Genomic DNA, 24,872 nt, shown 5'->3' with positions numbered 1-24,872 from the left:
ATTGTAAGAAGTGGTGAAGAATGCTGCCTTACCATTAAATAATAGCAGTAGAAGTAACATAATAGTCAAATTTTCAGAAAAAAATCCAACTTCTGGTTGCTTTAATACTGATTTTAGCGGTCTTTAGTAAATGTGCTACTTACCTGCCACTTTACTTCAAGGAGTGTTGCTATATATTTGCAGGGATAGCACTGGCTAGCACATTAAGTTTGAAAACTAATAGTAAATTGTGTTCACTAAAGAGGAGGCAGGCATATGTTATAGTAACAGCATTCAATGGCTAGTGCTGTATAAAGCATTCTCTAACTATCTCAGTTCTTATCTAGTTACATTATCAACAGATGACAAGAGCTCAGCAAGACTCCCTCCCTCCCCTACACTTCCCTCTCTTCTTCAGAACAGTTTGTTTTAGGATTATTTTTCCTTAACTAAAACTTTGTTCTTTGCTTAAGATAGTCTGAAGGCACTCAACGTACACAGTTCAACATCTTCCCAAAAGCCACTGTTTTACTATAAAACAATTTTAATGTCAGAAGCAGGTGCAGAACATAAATAAATAATACTTCTCTATCTCCTTTGCTTTCTAAAAACACATAATTCGAATTTTTTATTATCTTCTCGTAAATTTACATGATGTGCTAAAATACTCCTATTGAAAGCTGTAATTTTCACACTGGTGTTTTAGTATCAATGTAACTAGTTCTTACCTAAACTTGCTTTCAAAGACTCCAAAATTGACTCTGTCACCAGACTCTAAAGTCCTTGAAGTGCCATTCAGTTTTGATCCATTAACAAAGGTACCATACTTGGAGGTATCCTTTATTGTTAATAGAGGGACTGAGAGAGACTGGCTCTGAAAATAAGCATAAATAAGCCTTGTTAGTTAATCGGAAACAGGTTTCTGTTATGACAGAATAAAGCACTCGATACTTAAGAAAAAGCCCACTAGATATTACCGTAAATAAAGATTTTGGACAATGATGCTGGCTATACATCTTTTTTTTCTCCACTGCAAAGGGAGGAGAAAAATGCATACATTTCTAGCTTCAGAGCTTTAGCACTTCTTACATGCAGTATATTTGGAGGCTGTGCAAGGCTAGCCCAGAGCCTTTGCTACCATGATTTAGCAAGGCTCTGAGACCTATTTTTGATGCTTTTACCTACTGTTCAGCCCTGGCATATGTGCCCAAGTCACTTGGTAACTATGGGGCCTACTGAGGGGTTCCCCTTATTTTGCTATTATTTATTATGCTAGTTTTCTGCAAGCTGCAGAGTATGGCAATACCAGCACGCTTTGAGAACAGGTTAGACACTGTCATGTTTTCCAAACAGTTCATAAGCCAGTGAGAATGGTCAGCTTGCTCTTTGGAAATTTTGCTATGTAGTTATCCACTGCCTGTATTAACAAGGACAAATACATTTTATATATTTTTCCTTCAAATTTTATGTACATTTACAAAAATGAAACTCCCACTGACTGGCTTCAAAATGTCAGCAGAAATTACAACATGTAAGTGATAGTAAGGTGCTGCTTGCTACATCTGCTTGGGACATATGTATTTCCACAATCCTGTAAGCAAATATGGAATTAACGATGGGGAGTGAAACATGACCTCAAGAGCCATGCCTGGAAGAAGACAACTGAAACATTTTCCAGAACCGAAACCTAAAGCTTGTCTACACAGGGAAATTTAATTGTGTAATTTTTCTGCTATGATTATTTTAATACAAATTCCTAATGGATCTTCACTCTGGGATAGAAGGAGTGCCCAAATGGGAACCTGAATTAGTGGAATGATGGCACTAAATTTCTCAACACAGACAAGCAAGTTAGAGAAGAATTCAAGATTAAGAAAGAACAGGTGATCAGTGGTTCTCTTCCAGCCGTAAAACGTCAGTGAAACTGAAATGAAAAGCAAACTGTATAGTCACGTAGACGGAGTCATCCACACACACAGTGCATTGATAACGCAGTAAGATGCTGGCTACTTACAAGGCTTGTTTCAGGATGACTCACTGTCAGAACCGCATGGCTTCGACTGATTGACTGATCATCCTGAATTAAAATTGCACAGTTTTTGCGCCCGACAACATATTCTGTACCAACTAAAAGTCGATATGGCTCTCCTGAAAGTAAGCAAAAGGACAGAAAAATAATCAGTTCACACACACACCCCCTGCAAAACATCCGAAAGGTCTTAGGGACCATTCAGAAGTTTGCAGTATGTCCAGAACTTTATTTCTTAACTTTTTATTACTCCTTCAAGGTTAATTTTTACATGCAGAAAAAAAGACGATGACATAACTACTCCAGAACACAAGGTCTAGGGGCGCACAACTCGCTAACGCGGTTCAGAGGGCAGGTACCCCCCGATGAACCTCTGCGGCTCCGGAACATCAGCACGCAACATGGCCCCGGGCCAACATGCGGCTCCTAAGCGCCGGCCGCCGCCCGGGCGGGGTGCACGCCGATCCCCCCAGCCCCCGGCGAGGAGAGGGCGGGGCCCGGGCACGGGGCTCCGCTCATGCGCAGGCTGGGCGCGGGAAAGGCCGGGGGCCCGCGGCGCCATCGGCCCTCTCACCTGCTCCTGCGGCGGGCACCAGCTTCCACATCCTGGAGAGCGGCGCTGGGGGGCGCGCTGCGGCGGCGGGGGGAGGGGGGCGCGCGCTGCGGCGGGAGCTCGCGCCGCGCCCCAGCAGCAGGGCAGGGAGGAGAAGGGCCCTGGCTTGGCGCCGCCGATGCCGCTGGGACGCGCCGCCTCCCCGCGAGCCTGGCCTGCGCCGGCCCGCCCTGCGTCGGCCCGCCCTGCGTCGGCCCGCCCGTTGCGCGGCGCGAGGGGCTGCGGTAGCCGCGTCCCGGCGCGCGTGCGCGGTCCGTGCTGAGCGCGGGGCCGACTTCTACCTCTGCAGCGCCGCCGCCGGCTGGCGGCTGCCCGGCCGCCGGCCCGGCCCGGCCCCTGGCTGACCTGCTCCCTCGCGGGGCTGTGGGACGGCGAGGCCCGGCCCAGCCCCACCAGGAGCCGCCGGCCCTCACCGTTGCCCGGCAGGGCCTGACGCCCCGGGCCGAGCCGCAACGCGGTCCTGGGCCTTGGGCGGGGGAGACAGGTGAAGCCGATTAGGGCCATTAAAGTCTATTAGTGCCCTCGGACCCTGGCAGTTGTCTCCCTTTGTCTTACTTGTAGTCCCTAATGCTTCAAACCATGAATATTTCCTGACAAAATGCATTAGGTATGGAAGAGGAAGTGTTACAGAAATTTAGCTCTTAACTAAAATCTCGGCAACTTTTACATAAGTAAAAGGAACAAGCTTACTTATTAAACTTACTGGAATTAAAAGAGAAAAGGCTCACAGAGTTTTGAACTCCATTCAGCACGTTACTTGTGCAGAAAATCTGCTGCTTCTGTTGGCCGGTAGTGTTCCTGCACAGAGAGAGCGAGCATGTGTGCAGAAACAGTCACACACGTGCGATCGGTGGTTGCAAACATAAGTTTTGGTTGGGCAGTTTCCGCCTGCTGTTGTGCAGCTCAGAAGGAACAGAGTGCCAAATTCCCAAATGTCCACAGCTGTGTTTAGGTGGAAGTTGAAGAGGAAATTTCTTCCTTTTAGGTGATCAGTTTGCATCTGAACCAACGAATGTCGGTAACTGCCCTTTATCCTTGCAAAACAACAGACACTTTCGGGGTATGTTCACAGCCAATTCATAACTCAGAAAATAAGTTGAAATGGAATAGGGGAATTCAAGATAAATTATTTCTAATAGGAAAAGTTTTCCTTAAAACACATGGAAATATAAATGTCAGTCAAGAATGTTATTTCTGTAGAATTTTAATGTTTAATCTCCATGTGTAATGACTTGAAGTACTCTTTGTCATTAAATGCTCACTTATGTACCTTTTTATATTTTCCCTCCCACGCTTCACCTAAGATAAATGGTCCCAGTCTCCTTAATCTATTTCATGTGAGTTTTCTTCTTTGCTTGGTTTTTTAGTCCCTCATAATTCTGCAATTTCTGTTTTGAGCTAGGGTGACCAGAAATGTATAGTGTATCCTAAATGCGGCTATTTCTCAGCTTTAGATAACTGTACTTACATATTCTCTATATTATTATTCATTATCATTATTCTGTGTCTTATTTATTCTGTGCACTTGACTTTTCTGGTCACAACTTCATATTGACAGATCATAAGAAAGTGTATGAATCCTGTAAACTGTATGATAATGTTTATGATTTCCATTTCCCTGCATTTATCAATTTTTATTTTACTTTCTGCTATTGTGTTTTCCCATTTGTTTACCTTCTAGGCTTTTTGAGTTTCTTGCAGTCTCTCTTATCCTGATGGACCTAAGTAACTGTGTCCTCTAATATTTGTAGGTTCTCTTTTTTCAGATCATAAATAAACAATTCAGCAGAGTCCCAAACTTTGTTTGCTCAGAAACTACCATTGCAGAATGAGGCATTTCAGATATTCATAGGGCTTATAGGGTTAACTTGCATACAACCAGTGGAATAGTACCACAGCTTTGTAAATGCTACAAAACAGTATCTAAACAGAATATTGAGGTAACCTGTCATTAATATTTTGCCCATAACAGAAATGTATATCTGCCTTATCTTCGTATCCTATAGATGCCTGCTTTCTCCTTGTTTGTGATATTCTGTACTTGACCAGATTTTTTCTTAGTAGCCTTTTGTGTCAAAGGTCTCTTGAACTGTTTTAAAATTTTATAATCAAGTGCTATGTATTTCTTTATGTAGTTTGAGCGACAGATGCAGTGTAGGGATGCAAGTTTACAGTGAAGACTCAGGTGTCTGCTGAGCCCTGTTATGACACTTGGTCAAAGCCTCAGAAGTCAAAATTATGTCTGTGAATTCTCATATGTTCATTAGCTCTTAGACGTTTCTGTAAGAGATTATTGAGACATTATTACCTTTAGAGAAGACTACTGCTAGTTAGACATTTTCAGATCATGCTTCTCTAGGTGTTACTAGGTTTAATTACTGTTATCCCCTACAGATGTTAGGTTTACAGGCTTATAATTTCTCAGGTTATCCTACAAGATGTTTTTAAATGCAGACCTCTTCTCCTCTCTAAACCTCCTGACCTACTTTAAGCCAGAGATTTGATGCTTTAATAGTTCAGTTAATCCATTCTTAAACTCTTCCTAAATTCACAGATGAGTATCATCTAAACTGAAGTAAGACTGGTAAAGCAGAGCAATAGCTTATTCAGACAAATTTCATTTCCTTTTAAAATGCAGGCAATCTTCCTTCACTTACTTTTTTTATCATGACAGCTAGGCCAACATTACTACTGTTATTTGAGACATCAAGGTTATATTGCATTTTTTTAAAATTTGTTTGCTTCGTAGTCTTTGAGACAATTTTCTCCTCATTATCAGAAAATAACAGGTCTGATATAGGAATTGCACCTCAGCAGTGAAAGTTACTGAAAAGTGCTTTCTGAAATTTTTTTGGTCATATTTTCTTGTTCACTTTTACCATGACAATACAATGATTCTTTCAGAGGTAGATGTTAGGCATGTTTTTGTGTTTCTACACATAAAATATTTGCTTTTGTAACTGGTTTCCCCTTACTTGATAGCTTCATTACAGTGAAGCTTTATAAATTGTGTAGGATTTATTTAACAACATCTCTTGAACAACATTCACTCCCTTCCTTTATTCTCCCCCTCTTGTTCAGTGATTACATATCTCCTGAGACTCAGTGTGTTTTGAACTGATTTTGTTGAAATATTCCTATCTAAAACTTATAATGACTATTTAACACCTACCAGACATTCGAAAAATTACTGTAATGATATTGTGGCAACTACTACTTAGTATTTTGGTACTATTGCTGCATTGGCTGCTCTATGGCATGTAAGACTAATAATTATTTTGTTAAGTGCTGTAGAATTTACCAACAAACAATATCAACATTTTTTCTCTATATGCTGAATGTTGAGTTTGATCATTTTATATATAGCATGCTGATGACTAAGCCTTATGATTTTAATTCTGATGCTTCTGAGCCTCCATAGCATTATGTATTCAATTTCCCTTTAATTCAAAAGTTGATAGTGTAGATGCACTGATAGGTTTATCGTCTCTCATATTGAGTTTTGTATCGTCTCTCATACTGCGTAGATTTGGCTATGTGGTCCTTTCTACTCAAAATTTGCAGCTTTCTAGAATCTATAGATGCTTTTTGTCTAACTTAACTAAGCTTCACAAAAGGGTGGAAATCATTCATTCATTACCTTTGCAATTGGCCAGTTTACATTCTCAACAGAGATAACTGTCTTGTTATCTCAAAACAATGCCCTGTACCATGGTTTAATGTTCATAAACTGCTCAGGTCTTTTCTGAATTCCATTGACGGTGTTTAACTAGAAATGAGACAAAGGGGAATATAGATCTTTCCACTAAACCTTGTTTCACAGCAAAGTCAAAGATCCTGTTTTCTGCTACTGTCAGGGAGTGATTTGTGCATATGCTTAACTTAATCTCCCCCCAAGTCAGGAAGGGTGTTATCAATCAGATCTGAGACTCCCAACTGTCAGGTTGTTTTGCCACAGCTTTTCTTAAATAAACACCCTTATCCCCTAAAACACTCGCCAAGAAGTGAGAGAAGCCTTGCTAGTTGCAGTGATCTTAACAGGATCTGACTATTGTACGTGGAGGAGCTGCTGACCAGGTAACACTGCGTCGGCCTCAGCCTGTGCACATGCCCTATGGCTGCAGGATGGAGTTAGCAGGATTACGACGACAGAGGAGCCCGTAGGCAGCTCCCACTTGGCACCGGCCGCGATGCCACCTGCACACCCTTGTCTTTAAAACTGAAGCATCACGTTCTCACCTGAACATCCTTTTGCTTGGCAGTAGGAGCGATGAACAGAATTGTCTTCTTCTAAGAAAACCCTGTAAGAGCACTGAAGGTGGAAGTGCTGGGGAGCCTCACCAAGGCCAGATGCGTGCAGAGTGGTGCCCTGAGCAGCCTGCCCCATGCCGCACCCCCTCAGGGCTCCCAGCCTCGCAAGGGATGTAGGATTTAACTGCCAATCTTTTGCTCCGTTCCTGTCCTTGACTATTCCAATTAAACATCCTATTGTACTTGGAGATAGGGGCAGGCAGTATTTCTTACTGAGATGCGAAAAGAATCAGCCTACCCCGTGCACAGCAGCCATACAGGGGGCGCGCCAGTTTATTTTAGTATAGCCCAAAGGCAATCGACTTTCTTGACAAAACCCGCCTGTTTTTATTTATTTTCGCCAGCGTCTCGCTGCTGCCTGCGGGCAGCGGTCCCGGGGGCAAGAAGCCCGGTGAGGCGGCCCGGGTCTGACCTGCCTTGCGTCAGCTCTTCAGGCAGCAGCGGCGGGAGTCGGCCGTTAAGGACAGCGCGCACCCCCACCGCCCCGCCCCGCCCCGCCCCAGCCCCGCCGGGCGCTCCGCGGCGCGGGGGCCCCTGGGCAGGGGAACATGGCGGCGGCGGTGGCGAGGCTGGGGCAGGCAGGCGCGCGAGCCGGCGCCGCGGCCTGCTTCTCTGGCTGCCGGCGGGTAAGGCGCTCCTGCCCGTCGCGGAGCCGGGGGCGGGCTGGCGCCTCGGCGCTGCTTCGGGCCCTCCTCCCGCCGGGGCCGCCCGGCGCTGTTGTACCTTCGGAGGGCACCGCGACTGCCCGCTGTCGTTGCGGGCCGCGCCGAGAGCCGGGGTCCCGCCGTCGAGCCGTGCCGGGGGGCGGCCGGGGGCCTGCGCGCGTATCACGGCGCCGGCCCGGTGGCCGCAGTGCGGTGCCGCCCCTGACCCTAGCGGCAGGGTTGCGCCATGGCTCGGTCCCGGCGTTGCTGCGGGCTGCGGCCCCGGAGCGGGACAGGCGTGTGGTGGCAGGTCTGATCAGTAGGATTTTGTCATGTCAGAAAAACGTGGTGTTCTTTGGACTCTGCGTCTGAGCTGCTTGTGTGTCTTAAAGCCACTTATGTTTTCTGTGCTTTTTTCTTTCTTTCTTTCTTTCTTTTTATTTTTTTAATGAGAAGTCATTGCAAATAGCTGAGAGTTCGAGTTCCAGCAAGAATGCCTGAAACACTTGTTTACTATAAGTGCTGCAGTTCTGGCTGGATTGCCTTGTTTTCTTGGTAAATTTAGCTTTAGTTTAAGCTTCAGTGTCTTAATTTTATTCTAGAGAGTTCCCGCAACTCTTCTTTATTCTTAGTTTTTGTTTCATCATTTCATTGAAACATAAATTGTTGCATGGGAAGTGTAACTCCACAACTGCTTGGTCATTTTTTGCCTGTGTTACTCACATGCATGTGTATTATCACATGCAGAGATTTGCATGTGGTTTCTCAGGTTGGCTTTCAGCAATACAAAACCTACATCCATATACATTGTAAAGTGCAGCATTTGTAATTATTCAGCTACTACTAAAACCAATCTGTCAATTTCAGTGTTGAAAACAGGATTTAGTAAACAGCAAAAACTTGTGATATTTGTGCTGCTTTGAAATAACTTTTCTTCTTGATATCAACAGGAAACAGCACTGAGTACTTGTATGCGGTTATTAGCAATGCTATACAAAAGTAGCCAAGCAGTCTTTTGTAAAATATACTAGAATTTGTATTTTTGAGGAGACATATTGAGAATCAAGTATAAATGAATATTAAGAAAATAAATGTATTTATAGCCTGTATTCTTATAATTTTGTGTACTTCACAAATAAAAGCAGTATTTTTTTTCATCCTTATAAGTGTTTTCACAGCTTCAGGTTGATGTAACTGCTGTACTCTGAATAATTTTGGAATTTCTGAGTTATTACTACAATGCTGCTACCCCAAAGCGATTAATTCAGTAGTTAGTTTCGGAGTTGAGTTAGTCTACTGTTTTAGGATACCAGTAATACTCTCTTGACTACTTTTGCAGCAGACTTTCTTGATGATATCACAGACTCTTTGCATCGTTGGAGTATTTTCTTATTACATAGATCACTAGTTATAATATTGAAATTCTTCATTTTTTTCTTTCCCTTTTTTTTTCTTAAAGCACTAATCATGTTTCTTTTTTTGCTGGGACTAGTCCACTAAGAGCTATTTTTCTGTAAATAATATTTTTACTGGGACAATGTAATGCTAATGCCTAACCTTGTACAGATAAAAATAGTTATAGTTGTTACTCACAATTAGATTTTCTTATGACAGTGGAGGTATAGTGTCTTGTATGTAGAAATGAGAATTTGTATGTACAAATGAAAACTTTCCTCCTTTTGTTCTTTCAGTTTTTCATCTGCGGACCAAATGTGGTTTATCAAGACAGCAGTGCACCACAAGCTACGTTCTTTTCACCTCTTCAAAAAGTGATGTTGCCACCGAATACCTTTCAAGGGAAAGTGGCTTTTATAACTGGTGGAGGTACTGGGCTTGGCAAAGGGATGACAACAGCTCTCTCCAGTTTAGGTGCCAAGTGTGTTATAGCAAGCCGGTAAATACTAATGAACACATTTTAGAGCTTTAATTTAGCACCAAATGCTGAACTGATCTATCTGTCCAGCCTTGAAGAAGAAAATTAAAGCTTATGAAGAAGAATAAAAAATAATTTCTTCTATGTATTTTAGTAAACTTTAAATTACAATGTTATATTATAAATACCAAAAATTGCTGATATATCTACAAATATCTAACTCTAAAATCCTTATTGCTGTTAGGCCTGCTATATAGCCAGCAGTAGGAAGAAACAAACTCAGAAAAATCTTCTGTGAAAAGGGGCAGTAAAACAAACAACCCAAAAAGTTAAGATGTAAATTCCACAAAAGTGTAAGAGAGGACACAAAATTGAAATGAATGTTATTAATCATTTTGAATTTATTTTTGCAGGTGATCCCTATATAGTAGATTTTAACTGCAAGAAATAATTGAAGCCATTCCTTTTAACTCTTAAGACGTTAAAGACAGCTATAGTTTTCCCTAAATTAAGATGATCTTTCTAAAATTCTGTTAAGTAACATCACACTAAAGAAAAACAGTCTAACTTTTAATTGAAATAAAAACATGATGCTATTTTTCCAATTAGTGATTTAGATATTTAGTCTTAAGTCTCAATATATATCTCCTTTCTAAAATACTGGTAGAGGAGTAGCTAAAATTAAGTTTGTTATGAATACATATTTAGATATAAATATTTTTGCTAGCTTACTGCATTTGACTAGCATAAAATACTCTTGTCACTTTTGAGTTGCTTTTCAGTAGTAGTAACCAAGAGAGAAGACTCAGATTTAAATAATTTTCTTTCAGAAAATTAGTAATTATGTATAAATTTTATTTTAAAAGTAAGATTTCACTAACCTCAGTAATATGTGCATGCACATACACATAAGACGTGAAGTTTTAGCTCATATTTGTTCAGAAAGTCATATTTCAGATTTTATTGATTAGAACTGTAAATTTATTTAATTGAAATCCAGTGACATATTACGTACTTGTTTCTAGGAAGCTTGATGTTTTGAAAGGAGCAGCAGAAGAAATTTCTTCTAAAACAGGGAATAAGGTAAACTTTGCAGAATTGTGGATATGTTAGTTATTGTAATTAAAAGGTTGTACAAGCTTTATGCATGTATATGATTCTGTGACTTGTTTAACTTATGAATGTGTCTTTGAAGTCTTACAGCTGTCTTTCCATTATTATATAGGTTTATGCAATCCAGTGCGATGTGAGAGATCCAGTTTCTGTTAAGAATGCCGTTGCCGAATTAATCCAAGTGGCAGGACATCCTGACGTAAGTGTTCTAGTTAAAGGGAGGAACTTCGGTCTTCATTATTGAAAATACTCTGCATGCTAGGTGTGGAGAAAATTAATATGGTAAAAAAGCAATGGTATCTAAAGACACACTAGACAAAAAGTGGCAATACTTCAAGATAAAGCTGACTTTGGCAGTTGTACTGTCTACTCTGTTCCTGTAGTTAGTAAAATACATAGTGGCCAAATAGGCAGAACATTGTTGTGCCTATTTTAAGGACTAACAGTTTTTCTGTAAGCAATGGGTGTCACATTTTGTTGTGATCTCTCAAGTTTACAGGACATTGTACTGTGTGAAACAAACTTTATTTTTACAAGCTCATTAGGTAAAAAAGCAAACAAGGCATTAATCCTTTCTCTGCAGACTAGCCTGAATTGTTAGTTTTCTAGTTACTTAGTTCTCTAGTTCACTAATTCACTATTTTGCTATTTCAAGAATTGCTAATTTGCATGCTTATGAGCAAAATAGTTACCTAACTGGTGGTGAAAGTGTTCCTCCCTTCTCCATCATGATGTGCACGTCCTCTGAATTGCACTGGGAAACATGAGAGCCTTAGCAATCCAGCTGCTAGTGGATCCACTTCAAAGGCTTTTTGGGTGAGCTGGTGTATTTGTACCTTCCAGCTCCGAAGTTTGATCTATACTGTCCCTATTGGTCATTTTGTTTACTAGGCAAGAATTTACTTAATTCCAAAGAGTTTTGGTCTTATCAGGTGTTAACAAGCAGTTACTTATAAAACTGCAAGGATAGCAGACCTCATTCTTCTTTGCCCTTGAGTATCTGGTATACGTGTTTCTCTTGCTTTAGCCTAATGGCACTGTTCCCAGCATGCATCAGGCGTGCTGGCATGTATGCCAACATACAGTATGAGTTGTGTGTTAGGCCCAAAGCCTGAGCAGGATTCGAGTGAATGGTCACAACTGGAACAGTTATGATGGGATTCTTCAAATTAAATGAACAGAATATTGCCCTAAAATCTTCCTAAAAAGGTGACTTACCTGTGTTGGTGCCTAATTACACCTGTTGCTTATTAACAGAATGTCTCTCAAACTAGAAACAGAAGTAATCATAAGCATCATCTTTTGTCCTTAGTTTATGAAAAAAATAAAAAGAAGGTTCCAGTTTGAAAACTGAGTCCCCTTAAAATCAAGAAAAAAAATCTTCAGTCAAGAGCTAAACATCTTTTAATAGTTTGGCACAAAATATAGAGCTCTTAACAGCCTGTGCCTCAAGAAGGGTGGTATATTGGAATCTAAGCAATGATAGGAACTGAATCCTGATTTGGTAGTGATAGGAGCAATTTAGGTTCTGCTAGCTGATTAAAAAGTATTATGAAGATATTAACATTGATGTAAAATATATGCAATGATATTTAAAACAGTTTGGTAACTGTATACTGTAGATGATTTGCATTCACCATGTAACTTCCTATAGACATGAAGGAGAACTTTCTGAAATTTTACATGTGGTGAGTCTGAAGTGGAGAAAGTATCTCTCATAGCTATGTACTATAGCAGTGCTGTAAAACTTGCTCACTGTCTTGGTATATAGACGGTTATTCTGGATATTACGTTGACTGTGAGTTATCGTGTTTTTTTTGCCAAAGCACGTTGTCATCCCTAGGTTTTAAGTGTGCAGAGAGTGGGAAGAGAATTCTCTCTCTCTGTTACATTTTCAGTACACTAGCAGTTTTTTTAATAAATGCTGCCCATGTCTTGTTCTTTACAGGCACTTCCTGTCTCTTTAATTTCACATGTTTTGTGTATTTGAGAGACTGCGGAGTGAATGAATATTCAGTTTTTCTATCTAGTTTCTCTTTAGTGACACACATGACATGCTTATGAATATTGCAAGCCTGGGTATCACTGCCAGTGGGCCTCTACGGTGAGATCTCAGAATTTGAAGTTAATGCCTTTGTCATATTCCTTCTGTCTTTGTTCTTCCATCCTTAAGATTCCTAGTTGGAAAGCAGTGATTCTTTTTTCATATGGTTTCTTTCGTAGTCATATTTATCTACATCCCTAAAAGATTATTTCATGCCATCCTTAATTCACTAGGTTTATTATTGTATCTTTATAACTGCTGTATTTATTTATGTAGTGATTTAAGTAACCACTTCGGTATGTTGAAGTTCATGGGTTTTCTTTCTTTGAAATATCTAGTGTCCTTCAAAATATAGGGAGGTCATTAAATTGTATTTACTACCTGTATGTAGAATTTATGCCCATTGTATCTTATTTGTGATTGTATTCCTGCAATATGTTTGGTGCTCCCTTTTGTTATTGAAAGTTGAAATATCCTAATTTAGCCCAGAAGTTCCTCAGGACAAAGGTTTTGATTTGTGTGTAAAGGTGCATGAATCTAAGTGGCATTTCATAAGTAGTAATACACCATTTTATTGCTTCAGCACCTCATATTATTAATAAATACACAAGATCTGGCCGCATTATTTTTGGTCAAAAACTGATTTTGTGATACTTAGTCCCCCTAAAGGAGTACATATAACTTGCTCACCTGGAGGGCTAAGCAGGGGATGTATTGAAAGTACCTTCTCTAACTACTGTTTGTGGAAAGGCAGCAATGGCAGGTATACATATATTCAGAAGAGTTTTGTACTAATTGCATACAGTTCATTAAATCACAATATTCTCTTTGTGATTACTGATTAGACTTCTTGTCAGGCAGTAATCTGCTAAACAGACTTTTGTCATTGAGTTAGCTGAACATCTTTACACTTTTATTCTTGTGCATCTGTTGGCTGAAATATGGTATGTAACCTCAGAACTTGGGAGTAACTTTCCTGTTAGGATGCTAGTGAGATGGTGTGGAAAATACTTAGGTACTAGAGTTCTTAAGTACTAGAGTAATTAGTAAGTATTAGTGTTAGTAAGTACTAATACTGAATACTAGGCTAAAGAATTAATTTTAGTGTAACTTTTAAATTTTTATTCATGTATTTCAGGTTGTGATAAACAATGCAGCTGGAAACTTTGTTTCCCCTTCTGAACGACTTTCTGCTAATGCATGGAAAACAATAGTTGATATTGTGCTTAACGGTACTGCCTTCGTAACTCTGGAAATTGGAAAGGAACTCATTAAAGTACAAAAAGGTATCTTAAATTTAAGATAAACAGTAGCTAAGCATTGTAACATTATCTTATTACTAGTTTTCCTTACTGTTGTGTATGATAGTTTTGAGACTCTGAAAAGAAACAGTTTTTAACACTTAATCTTTTCTAGAAAGAAACTTCTTTTTGAATGAAATCATACTTGCCTGTAGTGCAGTAATACTGGTTGGCAATTATTTTATTGTAGATTCTGCCCTTAAAATTGGACCCAGAGGCCATGAGGTCAAATGTGAGAATTTGATTGCAGAGTTTGTACTACTTGTAAAACAGCTGTAAAATTTAAAGAATAAGAGTTTGTTTAAAGCGTATGCTATTATTTCTGTTCTGTTTTCTGTTCTATGTCTGTGTTGCTTTCATTAAGCAACTGAACATCTAGCATTGATTTAAATGAACACTAACTCAGGAAATCACTTTGAATTTCCATACTAAACTTTAAAAAAACCCAAAACCCCCCAAAAACACAGCTGTGGTTTTGACTAAAAGCACTGTAGAATATTATCTTTGAAGTAAATTGAAGAAGAAATTTGAAATTGAAATCAGTATTAGGTTTTATTTATATTTTGAGCACTCTTCCTGAATATAAATTTTAATTTTGGACTATCTAAGAGTTTGATCCAATATTTTGGCTTTGCCTTAAAAAATATGGTAGTTCTTTGATGTTCTGTCTGACTAAAGGATCATATACCCACCCACCCACACACCACAATATGTATATGTATTTAAAAATAATTTAATTGGAATAGTTACCTAAGGGACATCACATGCATGCACACACACGTATACTTACCACATACCCAGGTTATTCTCTTTAGGGGAGGGATAGCGTATGCCTTGTTATGTTATGTCACAGATTACATACAAAGAACTACTTTTATTCTGCTTTGTCTTCTAATTATAAATTGAAAAATATTGAGCTTTCTCATTTTTTGACCTGACTGCTCTCTCTGTCATTTAAACCAGTGAGATACATTCTGGTTTTCCACATGGCCCCATTTTTCATGCTTGTTTTCTAGGTCCAGCACAGTGTGGAAATTTACCCTTTTGTATTTCTCTTAACAACTGAATTCTTCCCCACTTCTGATGCTTGTTTTCTAGGTCCAGCCACTGTGTTAAAATAATCCTTTTGTATTTGCATTGTATTTTGTTAACTGCTGAACTAGTTGAATGTCTCCAAAATTCCCCCCCCCAAAATACTCCATGTTTCATACTTGGGTTTGTACAATATTAATGAGAACAATATAATGTTGTATATAGGTGTCTAAGTCTGTAACAGTTTTGATCAATTGACAGGGTATTTCTTAAATACATTAGCAGCATGTAAAAATATCATTTTCAACATTCTAGTGCTAGTATCCCCATGTTAAAATTCTCATCCTCAACTCTATCTCAGTGTATCATTATAGCAAACTATTGCAATAGTTTGCTTTATGGCCTTCCAGATGCATGTGTTGTCTCCTATAGTAAGTTCAAATCCAGCTTTAAGATGTCTTTCTCTGCTGAATGAAAACTATTCTTGCTTCTAGCTTCAAATTCTGCAAAATCCTGTCCGAGTCATTTACCTTCATATTACCTGTCTTCCTTTCTCTTCTAAGCTTCCAAAACACATGAATTTCTCTTGCTGTTACCTATATGTCTTCTTTCTAGGAGATTCTGTATGCAAGGCTTTGTATTTAAGGCTTTCTCTAAGACTTGTTTTGCAAGTAAATCAGATGTTACCTGTTTGTCCTCTCATTCTCCACCTTCATTTTCTCTTGCTTGTGCTTTTCCCTTGGGCAGAAGGACCTTAGTTTCAGAAATGATGGAAAGTGTCACTCTTCTTATAGATGCTACCCAATACAAATATTTTAAAATAATCTATCAGGATGCTATACATTTGACAGTCACTAAAGCACTGGCACATACTTATGTCCGCAGTGTGACCTACATTAAACCTGTTTTAGTAAGTAGCATAAATCCTCTGCTTTCAGACTAGAATCTTAGTGGCAAGAACTTGTCTTACTGCATATACCTAGCTACAGCATGGTCCCAGTTTATACTGAGATACTTAAAGGGGGTTGTATCACCAGTTATGAACTGTAATCTGCTAGTGCTTTATGTTATTTCTTTATGCATTAAAGTTTTTGAAAGTGAGAGAAGTTAATCAGTTAGTGTCCTTTGAATGAATATAGACTTTAGAAATCAAAATTGTACATGACCTGAAATGTGTCTTAAAACTGTAAATGTGCTGGTCATTCTGGTTTCTATATTGGGTTCACTTCTCTTTAAATAATCAGCATTTTAAAAATTATCCCTTCTAATCTGCAAAATATTTGTAGTTAACAATCAAATCTAGATAACTTCAAATTTAGTTTGTGGTTTTTGTAAGTTATTTTTTTCCTTTCAAAGTCTCCTGCTGGAGGCTCCTTTTCTTTAAATAGTGTCCATTGTTTCATGATGTCTGCGGGGATATCTGTTAGCGCTTGTTTATGATCCTCTTTAGGTTCTCCCGTGTAACTTAACTATAAATCTTTAACTGAGTCTCATGTGACTTCATTGTCACATGTGTACTATTGGTAAAGCATATAGTTTTAGTGATGTCCCTTAGGTAATTATTCCAATTAAATTATTTTTAAAATACAGTAAATGGAACAGTTATTTTAGTTTCTGTGGCGCAAGTAAGTAGTGAACTGTCCTCTCTTCTTCCCAATTTCCTAGTTACAGTAAGTTCATGCTAATAATTGATCAGAATTTGCAAGCTTCTATAAAAGAAGAAAGAGTTACATTTTTCATTCTGTTCTGTTCATTCATTCTGTTTTAGTTAAATCTATGGTAAAATATAATTTATTAGAAAAAATGGTGTCTTTATAGAGGACTTTGTTATGATAATAGTGGGAAAAAAATAAGAAAAATCTATGAAACATTATGCAAATTAACGTTGTCATATGTTCTACTGCAGAAAAAGCTGAGAATTTCCAGGACATATTTTTTCTGCAGTGTAGTAAACTTCAAGATTTAACTTCAAACCAAAGCTGTGTAATTTTAAGATTATGCCAAACTTAACTTTTCATACTGCTATTTTTTTGTCTTTTTAGCCAGGAGTTGATGGAATTGGCGACAAAATATAACCGGTTAGTAACTAGTTGCCTGGGGCAGCTTCTAAAAAGACACTGTAAGGTCTTAGGCCTTCCTTCTATGTAGACTGAAATTTGCCCATGTGTGTTCATTGTCAGTGAAATCTGTGGGTTCAGGTTGTACTTTGGAGCCTAACCAAAACCTGTTTTCATTCATGGAAAAGGAGGAACAGGAAGGAAAATGCTTAAGAGACAAGCTTCCAAGAGTAGATGTTTAAAAAGTCTTTTTGAAACCCAGAGTGGTATCCCTGACACTTGAGCTGCAAACTTCTGTACTACTGAAGTTGTTTTTTCACTATGAATTCAGTTTGAACTTTGTGGGGGTTTTTTGTATTTTGTTTTTTTCTTCTTGTAATGTTTTTGCCACTTCCAGGAGCAGCATTCCTGGCTATCACAACAATTTATGCAGAGTGTGGTTCCGGATTTGTGATGCCAAGTGCCTCTGCCAAAGCTGGTGTAGAAGCAATGAGCAAGTGAGTAACAGCAAGGACACAGTCTGTTCTTCACATCCTTCAGATCTGGTAACTGGTAAGCTAGTATAGTTCTAGTTCCATTATATCATAAGAGAACCTTCCTGCCTTCAGTATCCTGACAAGAAGGTAGTATGCTGACAGCTCCTTGAAGAAGGGAGTATTAAATATCATTATTGTGATGATTTTTTTCAGGGCAAAAGAGTGAATCTGTGAGTGTATGTTTGGGTAGACACACATATAATTATTAGGAATTCTGTTACTTAGGTGTTTCATCTGGGCCATCTTCAGTTACTTTTTAACACTGCTAGTGCTTTTGAATGGAAAAATTAGCCAAAAATGTTGGGTCTGACCATTTGCTATCCTAAGAAGAGGAAAGTAATGACAGAGTAGCGTTTCTTTGATACAAGTCTTTTCATTTACAAAGACTGTGGAAAGTTTTGAATTCCTAAGTGCAACAGAAGTTGGAAAATAAATTGTTATTTGGGGGGGTGAGTGTGGTGTTTCCCACTCCCATCCCCTTTAGCCAACTCTCTGCTAATTGTTCAATTATGTAACTTGTATCTTCCGGGGCAACAATCAGTTGGGGAACAGCTTGTTCCCAGTTGCCTGCTTCTGCCACTTCCCTTGCATGGGCCATGGCACTTATCAGACTGCAGTGAGCCTATTAAACTTGCTAATTCACTGAAAACAAACACTATGAAAAAAATGAAATTTTTCCTTCTGGTTAATGAGTTAGAGAAATTGTCAAAAAGTCAGATGACTGTCAGAGAGCCAGTGCAAGAGAGGAAGTTAAACTGCAAAGTTGTTGTGGGGAAGAATAAGGACAAATCAGTGGAACTATTTCTTTTGGCAGTAGCAAGCTATAGAATTTCAATTACAGAGTAATTGTTTTTTGCCTTTTTTTTTTCCCCCTTCTTCTCTGCTGGCTCTCATAGGCGCAAACCAGCACTTGCAAACAGTAATCAGGAGAACTATTCAAGGTTCATAGTGCCTTCCACTTGCTTTTGTCTTAGGAAAAGGTGTGTTTGTATTTCAGTAGAGTCTATTATTGGTTCACCTAGCTAGTTTCATAAAGAAGCGTTTCCTTTCACTGTCTTAAATTAAGGTCTGCAGTTGTTCTTAATTCATAACAATAGCATGTAACAGATATCCATGTTAGTCAGCAAATGGAAAGACTTCTATCATTATTAACTATGTTGCAGTCCGTGATAACAAATTGGCCCCCCTCTGCACTTCAGCAGAAGCAATTGAATGGTTCTGCAGCCTTTTAGTAACTAGAATTCCTTATCTAGAAAAAAATAAAGGAAAAAGTGAGTCATGATTTCTGCTTTATAGAGCTGAGTGTGACTTAAGTGTGTACTTTTCAAGGACTTTATGACCCAGCGTATTAATTCTCTGTGACAGACGATGTATCTAAGTAGTGCTTGTTCAAAGAAAATGTTGCCATGAAGCAAAACTGTCCACTTGTCCCAAAGTGTAGAGCGTTTTTGGGAACTGTGCTGAAAATGTCATACTTGTGAGGTGATTTAAAGTACAAAAGAACGATGTGGGCCTAACAGTTGTTTGCAAGGAGTTTGGATGCCGAAATTATCTCTGTGCTTTGTGGGGGGAAAGAATCACTCCTTCAATTTGCTTTATCTATGATACACATATTAAATCAGAATTCCTCTGTTTGTGAATATGACTTTTTTTTTCTGAAACATTTTTGTCAAGAATACCGAAAAAATCTTAAGTGAAAATATGTGGCTTAGGGCTCAAATTTTAGTATTTGATTCAGTTTTGATTATAATTCTTTGCTGAATAGCATTATAAAATACTGTGTTTATAATGTTGATGCATTTTATTAATGAATTTTTAGGTCTCTTGCTGCTGAATGGGGTAAATATGGCATGAGATTCAATGTGATTCAACCAGGTCCAATAAAAACAAAGGTACATAGTATGGAGTGAAACACAACCTTGGATATCCTTTGTGTAGTACAGAGTTGCTTTTAAGATGATCTAACCTTTTCTATAACCTTTAAATTCAAATATGGTTTCCTTGGAAGTCCAAAACTATGCTGTCATATTGAACACATTACTTAACTTCTCAATACTTTATTTGTAAAATGCTATAAAGTAGAATTTCTCAAACTTTTGAAACCTGCCACTGTCCCTTCTGCCGCACTAATACAAATGAAACTCATGTCTGTCTTTATCATACTGTTGCTTAAAAACACCCAGCTATTATAGTTTGTGAAGTGAGTTCTTACACTTGGTGGAGTACAACTGCCTATTTCTGTCTGAGCTCCTAGTTTATAAACATTTCATCAACTCCAAAATTTCAGAGCCCCTTAGAGGTATAGGAGGACAGAGCCTCATGAGTTTTGTTGAAAATCACAAAACTAGAAAGAGGAAAAAATAAGGCAGTGAAGAAATGTGAAGCTTTGGTATGAATGAAAAGGACTAAAGGATTTGAAGGAGGTCATCCAGACCAGTTGGTATAGGAAGAAAAAAGTAAGCAGTGCTGCAAGAAGAGAGAGGAGGAACTGTTTCACTCTGAGTTCAAATATTGAACATATTAGGAGCAGTGACAGCTAATGATGATATTACCTCTGAAAAGGTTTCACAGTTACTTAGTTTTGCTGTAGTTGTTTCTGGGGGTGCTACTTTTTTTTTACTATTTTTATTTGTTCTTTCATCAGTCTTAGATGCTGCATTGGACAACTGAGGCTTCTTTTTTTTGTTTTTTTTTTTTGTTGTTTTTTTTTTTTAACTGAAAGGAAAGATAAGTGACTATCAGCATGGTTGTAAGAGCATTAAAACAACCTTCCAAGATCAGACCAAAAGTCCTGCAGGCCTTATATCCAGGGAATTGTTAGACAAGAGTATAATTAAGAAAAAACAGGTAATGATACTTCCTCTTTATTTTTCCGGCCTCAACAATCTATGGCATAGAGAGTTTGATACAATTGGTATTTTTTTGTAATACAGTTATCTCAGTGGATTTCCCTGCCATTTTTTGTCCTATTCTTGTTTGAATCTGTGCAGACTTTTAGCTTCCACTGTGTCATGTGGCAAGGTCACTTTGAATTACAAATTCTCATAATTTTTGGACAGTTAATCTGCTTTAAATGTCAGTATTGCTGTCTCCCATAATTGTTTCAGATGTAAATTAATGGAGTATATCACATTTGAGATAATGTGTATGCTCAGTAAAGCAAGCAGGTGTTACTACTTTTGCTATACTGATCTGAGTTAAAGTTTCTCTGAAACTGTACAGCTCAAGACCTGCATTATTTAAAGCAGGATACCACAAATAGGAGGCATTCTGCTGTAAGGTGTGTACCCCTGTCTTTGGAAAGCACTGTCGTAAGGCATGATAGGAAAAGAAAGAAGCGTACCAGTGCAGTGCTGTTAAGCTTGTAAACTGGCATGTTAAAAAATATTGTTATAGAATACTTAAATGGCATGTGTAGAGCCATAAATTAGTGTGCTTAGCTGTCGTAACTGCAGTAACTTAACATAAATATTCCTAACACATTTTTGATTTTGCCAAATCAAGTTGTTTCTTTGTGGAAGAGCCAGGAGGAACAACAAAAACCTCTTCTATTTTCCATGACATTCTAAGCTAAAATTCACTATCTTAGTGTAGTTCTAGTCATTGTTGCAATTTAGCTGAAACTTGAGGTTTTTTGCTTTTCAGTTTTCCTTATTCTGTCATGTATAATTTATTCCTGTCGCTTTCCCCATTCCTCTCTCCTGTCTGTGCAGCAATTTTGAGCCTTGCTTATTTCCTCAAATGCTCATCAAGCATTTGTCAGGTATTTGGGAAACAAAGATTATTAGAATCCCATTTCTTTTCATAGATGGTGCAAGCAAATGTTCCAGTTTATCAACCTCAGTGAACACATAGCAGTGTAACATAGATAAATTGCGTTTCTGTCTCCTGCTTTCTTCTTTCTTCCTTCTGCTAACAAAGATGATGTAATACAGTTTATCCCCAAATACTAGCTTCCCTATCGGGTATTCCATACTAAGGAATCTAGTCTTTGTCTGATTTTAATTTCTGATACAACAATTTTTTTTCAAATATTTCTCTTAATTTTCAGGGTGCTTTTAGCCGTATTGACCCAACAGGCACATTTGAGAAGCAGTTAATAGAGAGGATTCCCTGTGGCCGTCTGGGAACTGTAGAAGAAATTGCAAATCTTGCTGCCTATTTCTGCAGTGACTATGCAAGCTGGGTTAATGGAGCAGTAAGTTTTAATTGTCCTTGTTTATACAATCAGCCTTTATGAGGGTCTGAGTTTTGCTACCATTCTTTAAAGTCTTAGTTATAATAAGGCATTTAAGAAATTAAACAAAACAAACTATCAATTTGAAATTCTTTACAATCATAAGTAACACTGTATTTTATAGTAGGTAGTAGCTTTAAAAAACAACTTCTTAAAATAATGGCTGAATTAAACAGATGTCTAAGAAAAACTGCTGTTGAATACACTGCTTATGTTTTCTCTAGGTTATTAGAATGGATGGTGGAGAATTTGTTTCTATGGCAGGAGAATTCAATGACTTGAGGAAGGTAGTAAATTTCTTGCCTACTCTTTGGCATTCAGACAAATACTTGGATATGTAATTATTATATGGGATTCCAATCAAATGCTCTTGTCTTTTACTAGGTTACCAAAGAGCAGTGGGAGGTGATGGAAGCAATGATCAGGAAAACAAAGGGCTCATAAAGTACCTATCTCACTGTATTCCTGGTGATGTTTTTCGGAAACGATCTAATGAATTCATGAATGTTTAGAAATAACCTATTAAGGAATAGCCTTCAAAATGTTTTAGATGCTGATTTCAGTAAAGTATTCTGAAATTGTAATATTTTGAATATAGCATGTGTATTTTTTTCTAAAATATCTGTTACCAAAAGTGAATGACAGGTTTATTAAAATTTTACTCTTCTTTGGATAATGTCTTACGTAGCCATGCTGTCATCTATGGTTAGTTTCCTTTTTAATATTTCAGAGATTTTTTTTCCGTCGTTCAAGTATATGCAAGTAATTATTAATATTGTAATCTCAGTAACATTTCAAGAACGTTGTACCTGAACATAATTGTTAATCTAAAAAAAACTAAGAAAGTAAGTCCTGATATTTGCATTCCTGATATTTCAGGAAGCCTTAAATTTGCAAATGACTTTCAAGTTGTCAATAGTATATAGTGAGATAGAATGTAAGTTCTAATGTAATATTTTTCACATACAAAGTTTTGAGATATATAACCATCTCAGTCTCAGCTTTTGTTGACATTTTCAGTCTGTTAATTATCTTTTACTGAACTTTAAAAATGGTATCTAGGGATGAATCTTGCCTTCTTGAGTAGCTCTTTCTTTATCATAGATTAAGTTAATGTTCTTGAAAATGAGAAACTAAAACATCATTTACTGTTAATGTGTGTGTGACTAGGGCAGTGTCTGCATAAAAAAGGCTTACTTAAACTAGTAAAGGACACTTGTAATTTGGGACTGAAAGCATTGAAAGTTCATTGGCAGAGGTCTGTAGAAACCTAGGTTCCACTAGCATTCACAGATTGGTACTAAAGAAGCTCTAAGATCACATTACTTCTGAAAGTAGTAAGTTCATTCATCCCAAATAAAATGTGTCAACTTAGTTACAAGCAGGCCATTTAAAAAAGGCATGTTTATTGTTGTCCCTCTTTTGGAATTATTAGATTTTCCAGATTTGTGGGGATTGCCTGTTGTTCCCCTCTTCAAACAATGCATGGAATTCTCCAAAGAAATCTGGCCTTTACAGCCTGAAATCCATGCCATTTTTTAAAATTCTGTTTTATTGCAAACCTCTTCCATCCATGCATGCAGCCCTATGTCTATGCTTGTATGTGCTTTCAGGCTGATACACAGCGATTTAAGAATTGGAATATAAAAGCGGTTCAAGGGTGTCTTCCTTCAAGTGATGGCAGTTGTCTAGTCCTTCTACTTGCACTTCAAGCCGTACTAACATATGCCAGCATCTGACTTTGAAATCACTTGATAGCTTACTTCAGCATTGTGTTAAGGCAAATGTTCTGCTGAAAGGATGGACTGTATTAGCATAGGTTTGGTGGAATAATAACATCGCTTCCATGTGCCAGCTTTTTCTTGCCAAGCACCAATGTAATTTGTGTACATCTGAATGTATAGATATGCTCTCTGTCTCCTGAGTGTGTGGGTCCCATAGGTGGTTGAATATCCTCCATGCCAGATAATAAAGCAAATCAGTTGATCATAGCAGCCTTTAAAGTGTCTCTTAAACATGCTATAAAACTCTTTTTAAAGCATCCTGGTTTTGGTTGGTCTACTGTGGAGATCAAATCCATGTCTTCCCCTGAAAAGTAATTTGTTCATCATCCTCCATAGATACTTAATTTTTCTCTCCGTATGGGACACACTTGTGTATAAGCTTTTGTCACTTTAAAAAGTGTTTCAAAACAACAAACAAACACTTTAAAGATATTCTCGTGAGTCATGGTATGACCAAGTACTTCTCTGCTTTGTTCGTTAGGGAATTGTCTGGAGTTGGGATACCAGTAAAAATAAGTAGTTTTCCACTGTCTTCGTGCATCCATAGGTATGTGCAGCTTTTACTATAGGAAGCCTCTTCATGTAGTTGAAGGACAGGACTGACATTAAGGAGACCTGGGTTCAGTCTCCAACGTTGCCTTAAACTTTCTGTGACCTGAAGCAAGTTATTTCTATTGCACCTGCACTGCAGGGCAGGTAAGCTTTGCAGCACTCCCTCTGGACTTGGCCATCTGAACTGGGGAAACTGGCTGGAGCACATCATGGCTCTCTTTTAGCTCACAAAAAATAGGTCCTGGGTGGGGCAGGGATGGAGAAGTTCAAGAAAAGAGGCACATTTCCAGGCCTAGTTTCAGCATTAAGTTAGGATCAGGTATATACCTGGCTTTGGGTCTGGGGGCTAGGATGTACTGCCAGGTGCCACATAGTCTTATGGGAATATCCCTGTTCCCTAAGTGTAAAATGATGGTAACAATACTTTTTTCCTTTATCCGACATGCTTTTTTTTATCCTACATGTTGTCTAATGTATTTTTGAGATACTGAAAGCAGAGATATTTTTGCTAGGGGAAGGATGAGATGGAGGAGAAAGGACGGGAGAGAAGGGAGATAGGCCTAGCACTGCTAAAATTAGTTTTACCAGTTATCTCTGTAGTAGGCACCATGGTGTTTAGATGCCATATCTGCAGACATAGTAAATGTCAAAAATCCATTACCTGACTTTAAATATATGGACCCACAATTTCTTTGGCTCAACCACCACTCTAATATCACCCTGCCCGTACATGACCTCTGTTTTGAAAGTAAACTTTTAGGATCTCA

The 24,872-nt window shown here is 38.3% G+C and overlaps 2 protein-coding genes across 4 annotated transcripts in view; one reads left to right on the top strand and one right to left on the bottom strand.

The window, feature by feature from the left end:
* The window catches only part of NBN (nibrin), a 31,957-nt gene extending 24,934 nt beyond the window's left edge, over positions 1 to 7,023 (bottom strand). For 2 of the 3 annotated variants that reach the window (XM_026099734.2, XM_064507767.1), the window contains exons 1-3: positions 6,861 to 7,023; positions 1,994 to 2,127; positions 708 to 853 (exon numbers count right to left, since the gene is read on the bottom strand). In XM_026099734.2, the coding sequence (XP_025955519.2) occupies positions 708 to 853; positions 1,994 to 2,127; positions 6,861 to 7,008 (428 nt within the window). In that variant the 5' untranslated portion in view covers positions 7,009 to 7,023. Of the gene's footprint in view, positions 1 to 707; positions 854 to 1,993; positions 2,128 to 2,582; positions 2,865 to 6,860 lie in introns of those variants that run through there. The other variant, XM_064507765.1, reaches the window with a different exon arrangement.
* Positions 7,024 to 7,404: 381 nt separating this feature from the next.
* DECR1 (2,4-dienoyl-CoA reductase 1) lies at positions 7,405 to 23,760 on the top strand. Its single transcript, XM_026099830.2, has 10 exons — positions 7,405 to 7,558; positions 9,268 to 9,470; positions 10,475 to 10,532; positions 10,675 to 10,761; positions 13,745 to 13,892; positions 17,394 to 17,493; positions 19,352 to 19,424; positions 21,584 to 21,730; positions 21,994 to 22,056; positions 22,154 to 23,760. Exons 1-10 carry the CDS (start codon positions 7,481 to 7,483, stop codon positions 22,211 to 22,213), a joined length of 1,017 nt encoding a protein of 338 aa, XP_025955615.1. The 5' UTR covers positions 7,405 to 7,480; the 3' UTR covers positions 22,214 to 23,760.
* Positions 23,761 to 24,872: the final 1,112 nt, after the last annotated feature.

This window comes from Dromaius novaehollandiae, chromosome 2 (assembly GCF_036370855.1).
Source record: "Dromaius novaehollandiae isolate bDroNov1 chromosome 2, bDroNov1.hap1, whole genome shotgun sequence".
Lineage (NCBI taxonomy): Eukaryota > Metazoa > Chordata > Aves > Casuariiformes > Dromaiidae > Dromaius > Dromaius novaehollandiae.
Note: the sequence above shows the minus strand (reverse complement) of the source record. Positions and strands in the feature narration are given on the sequence as shown.

Excerpts from the sequence above, each read along its gene's own strand:
- DECR1 (XM_026099830.2), top strand. The coding sequence starts at position 7,481 with ATGGCGGCGGCGGTGGCGAGGCTGGGGCAGGCAGGCGCGCGAGCCGGC. Across the intron at positions 10,533-10,674 it reads CTTCTAAAACAGGGAATAAG|GTTTATGCAATCCAGTGCGA; the intron begins GTAAACTTTGCA and ends ATTATTATATAG. Across the intron at positions 10,762-13,744 it reads AAGTGGCAGGACATCCTGAC|GTTGTGATAAACAATGCAGC; the intron begins GTAAGTGTTCTA and ends CATGTATTTCAG.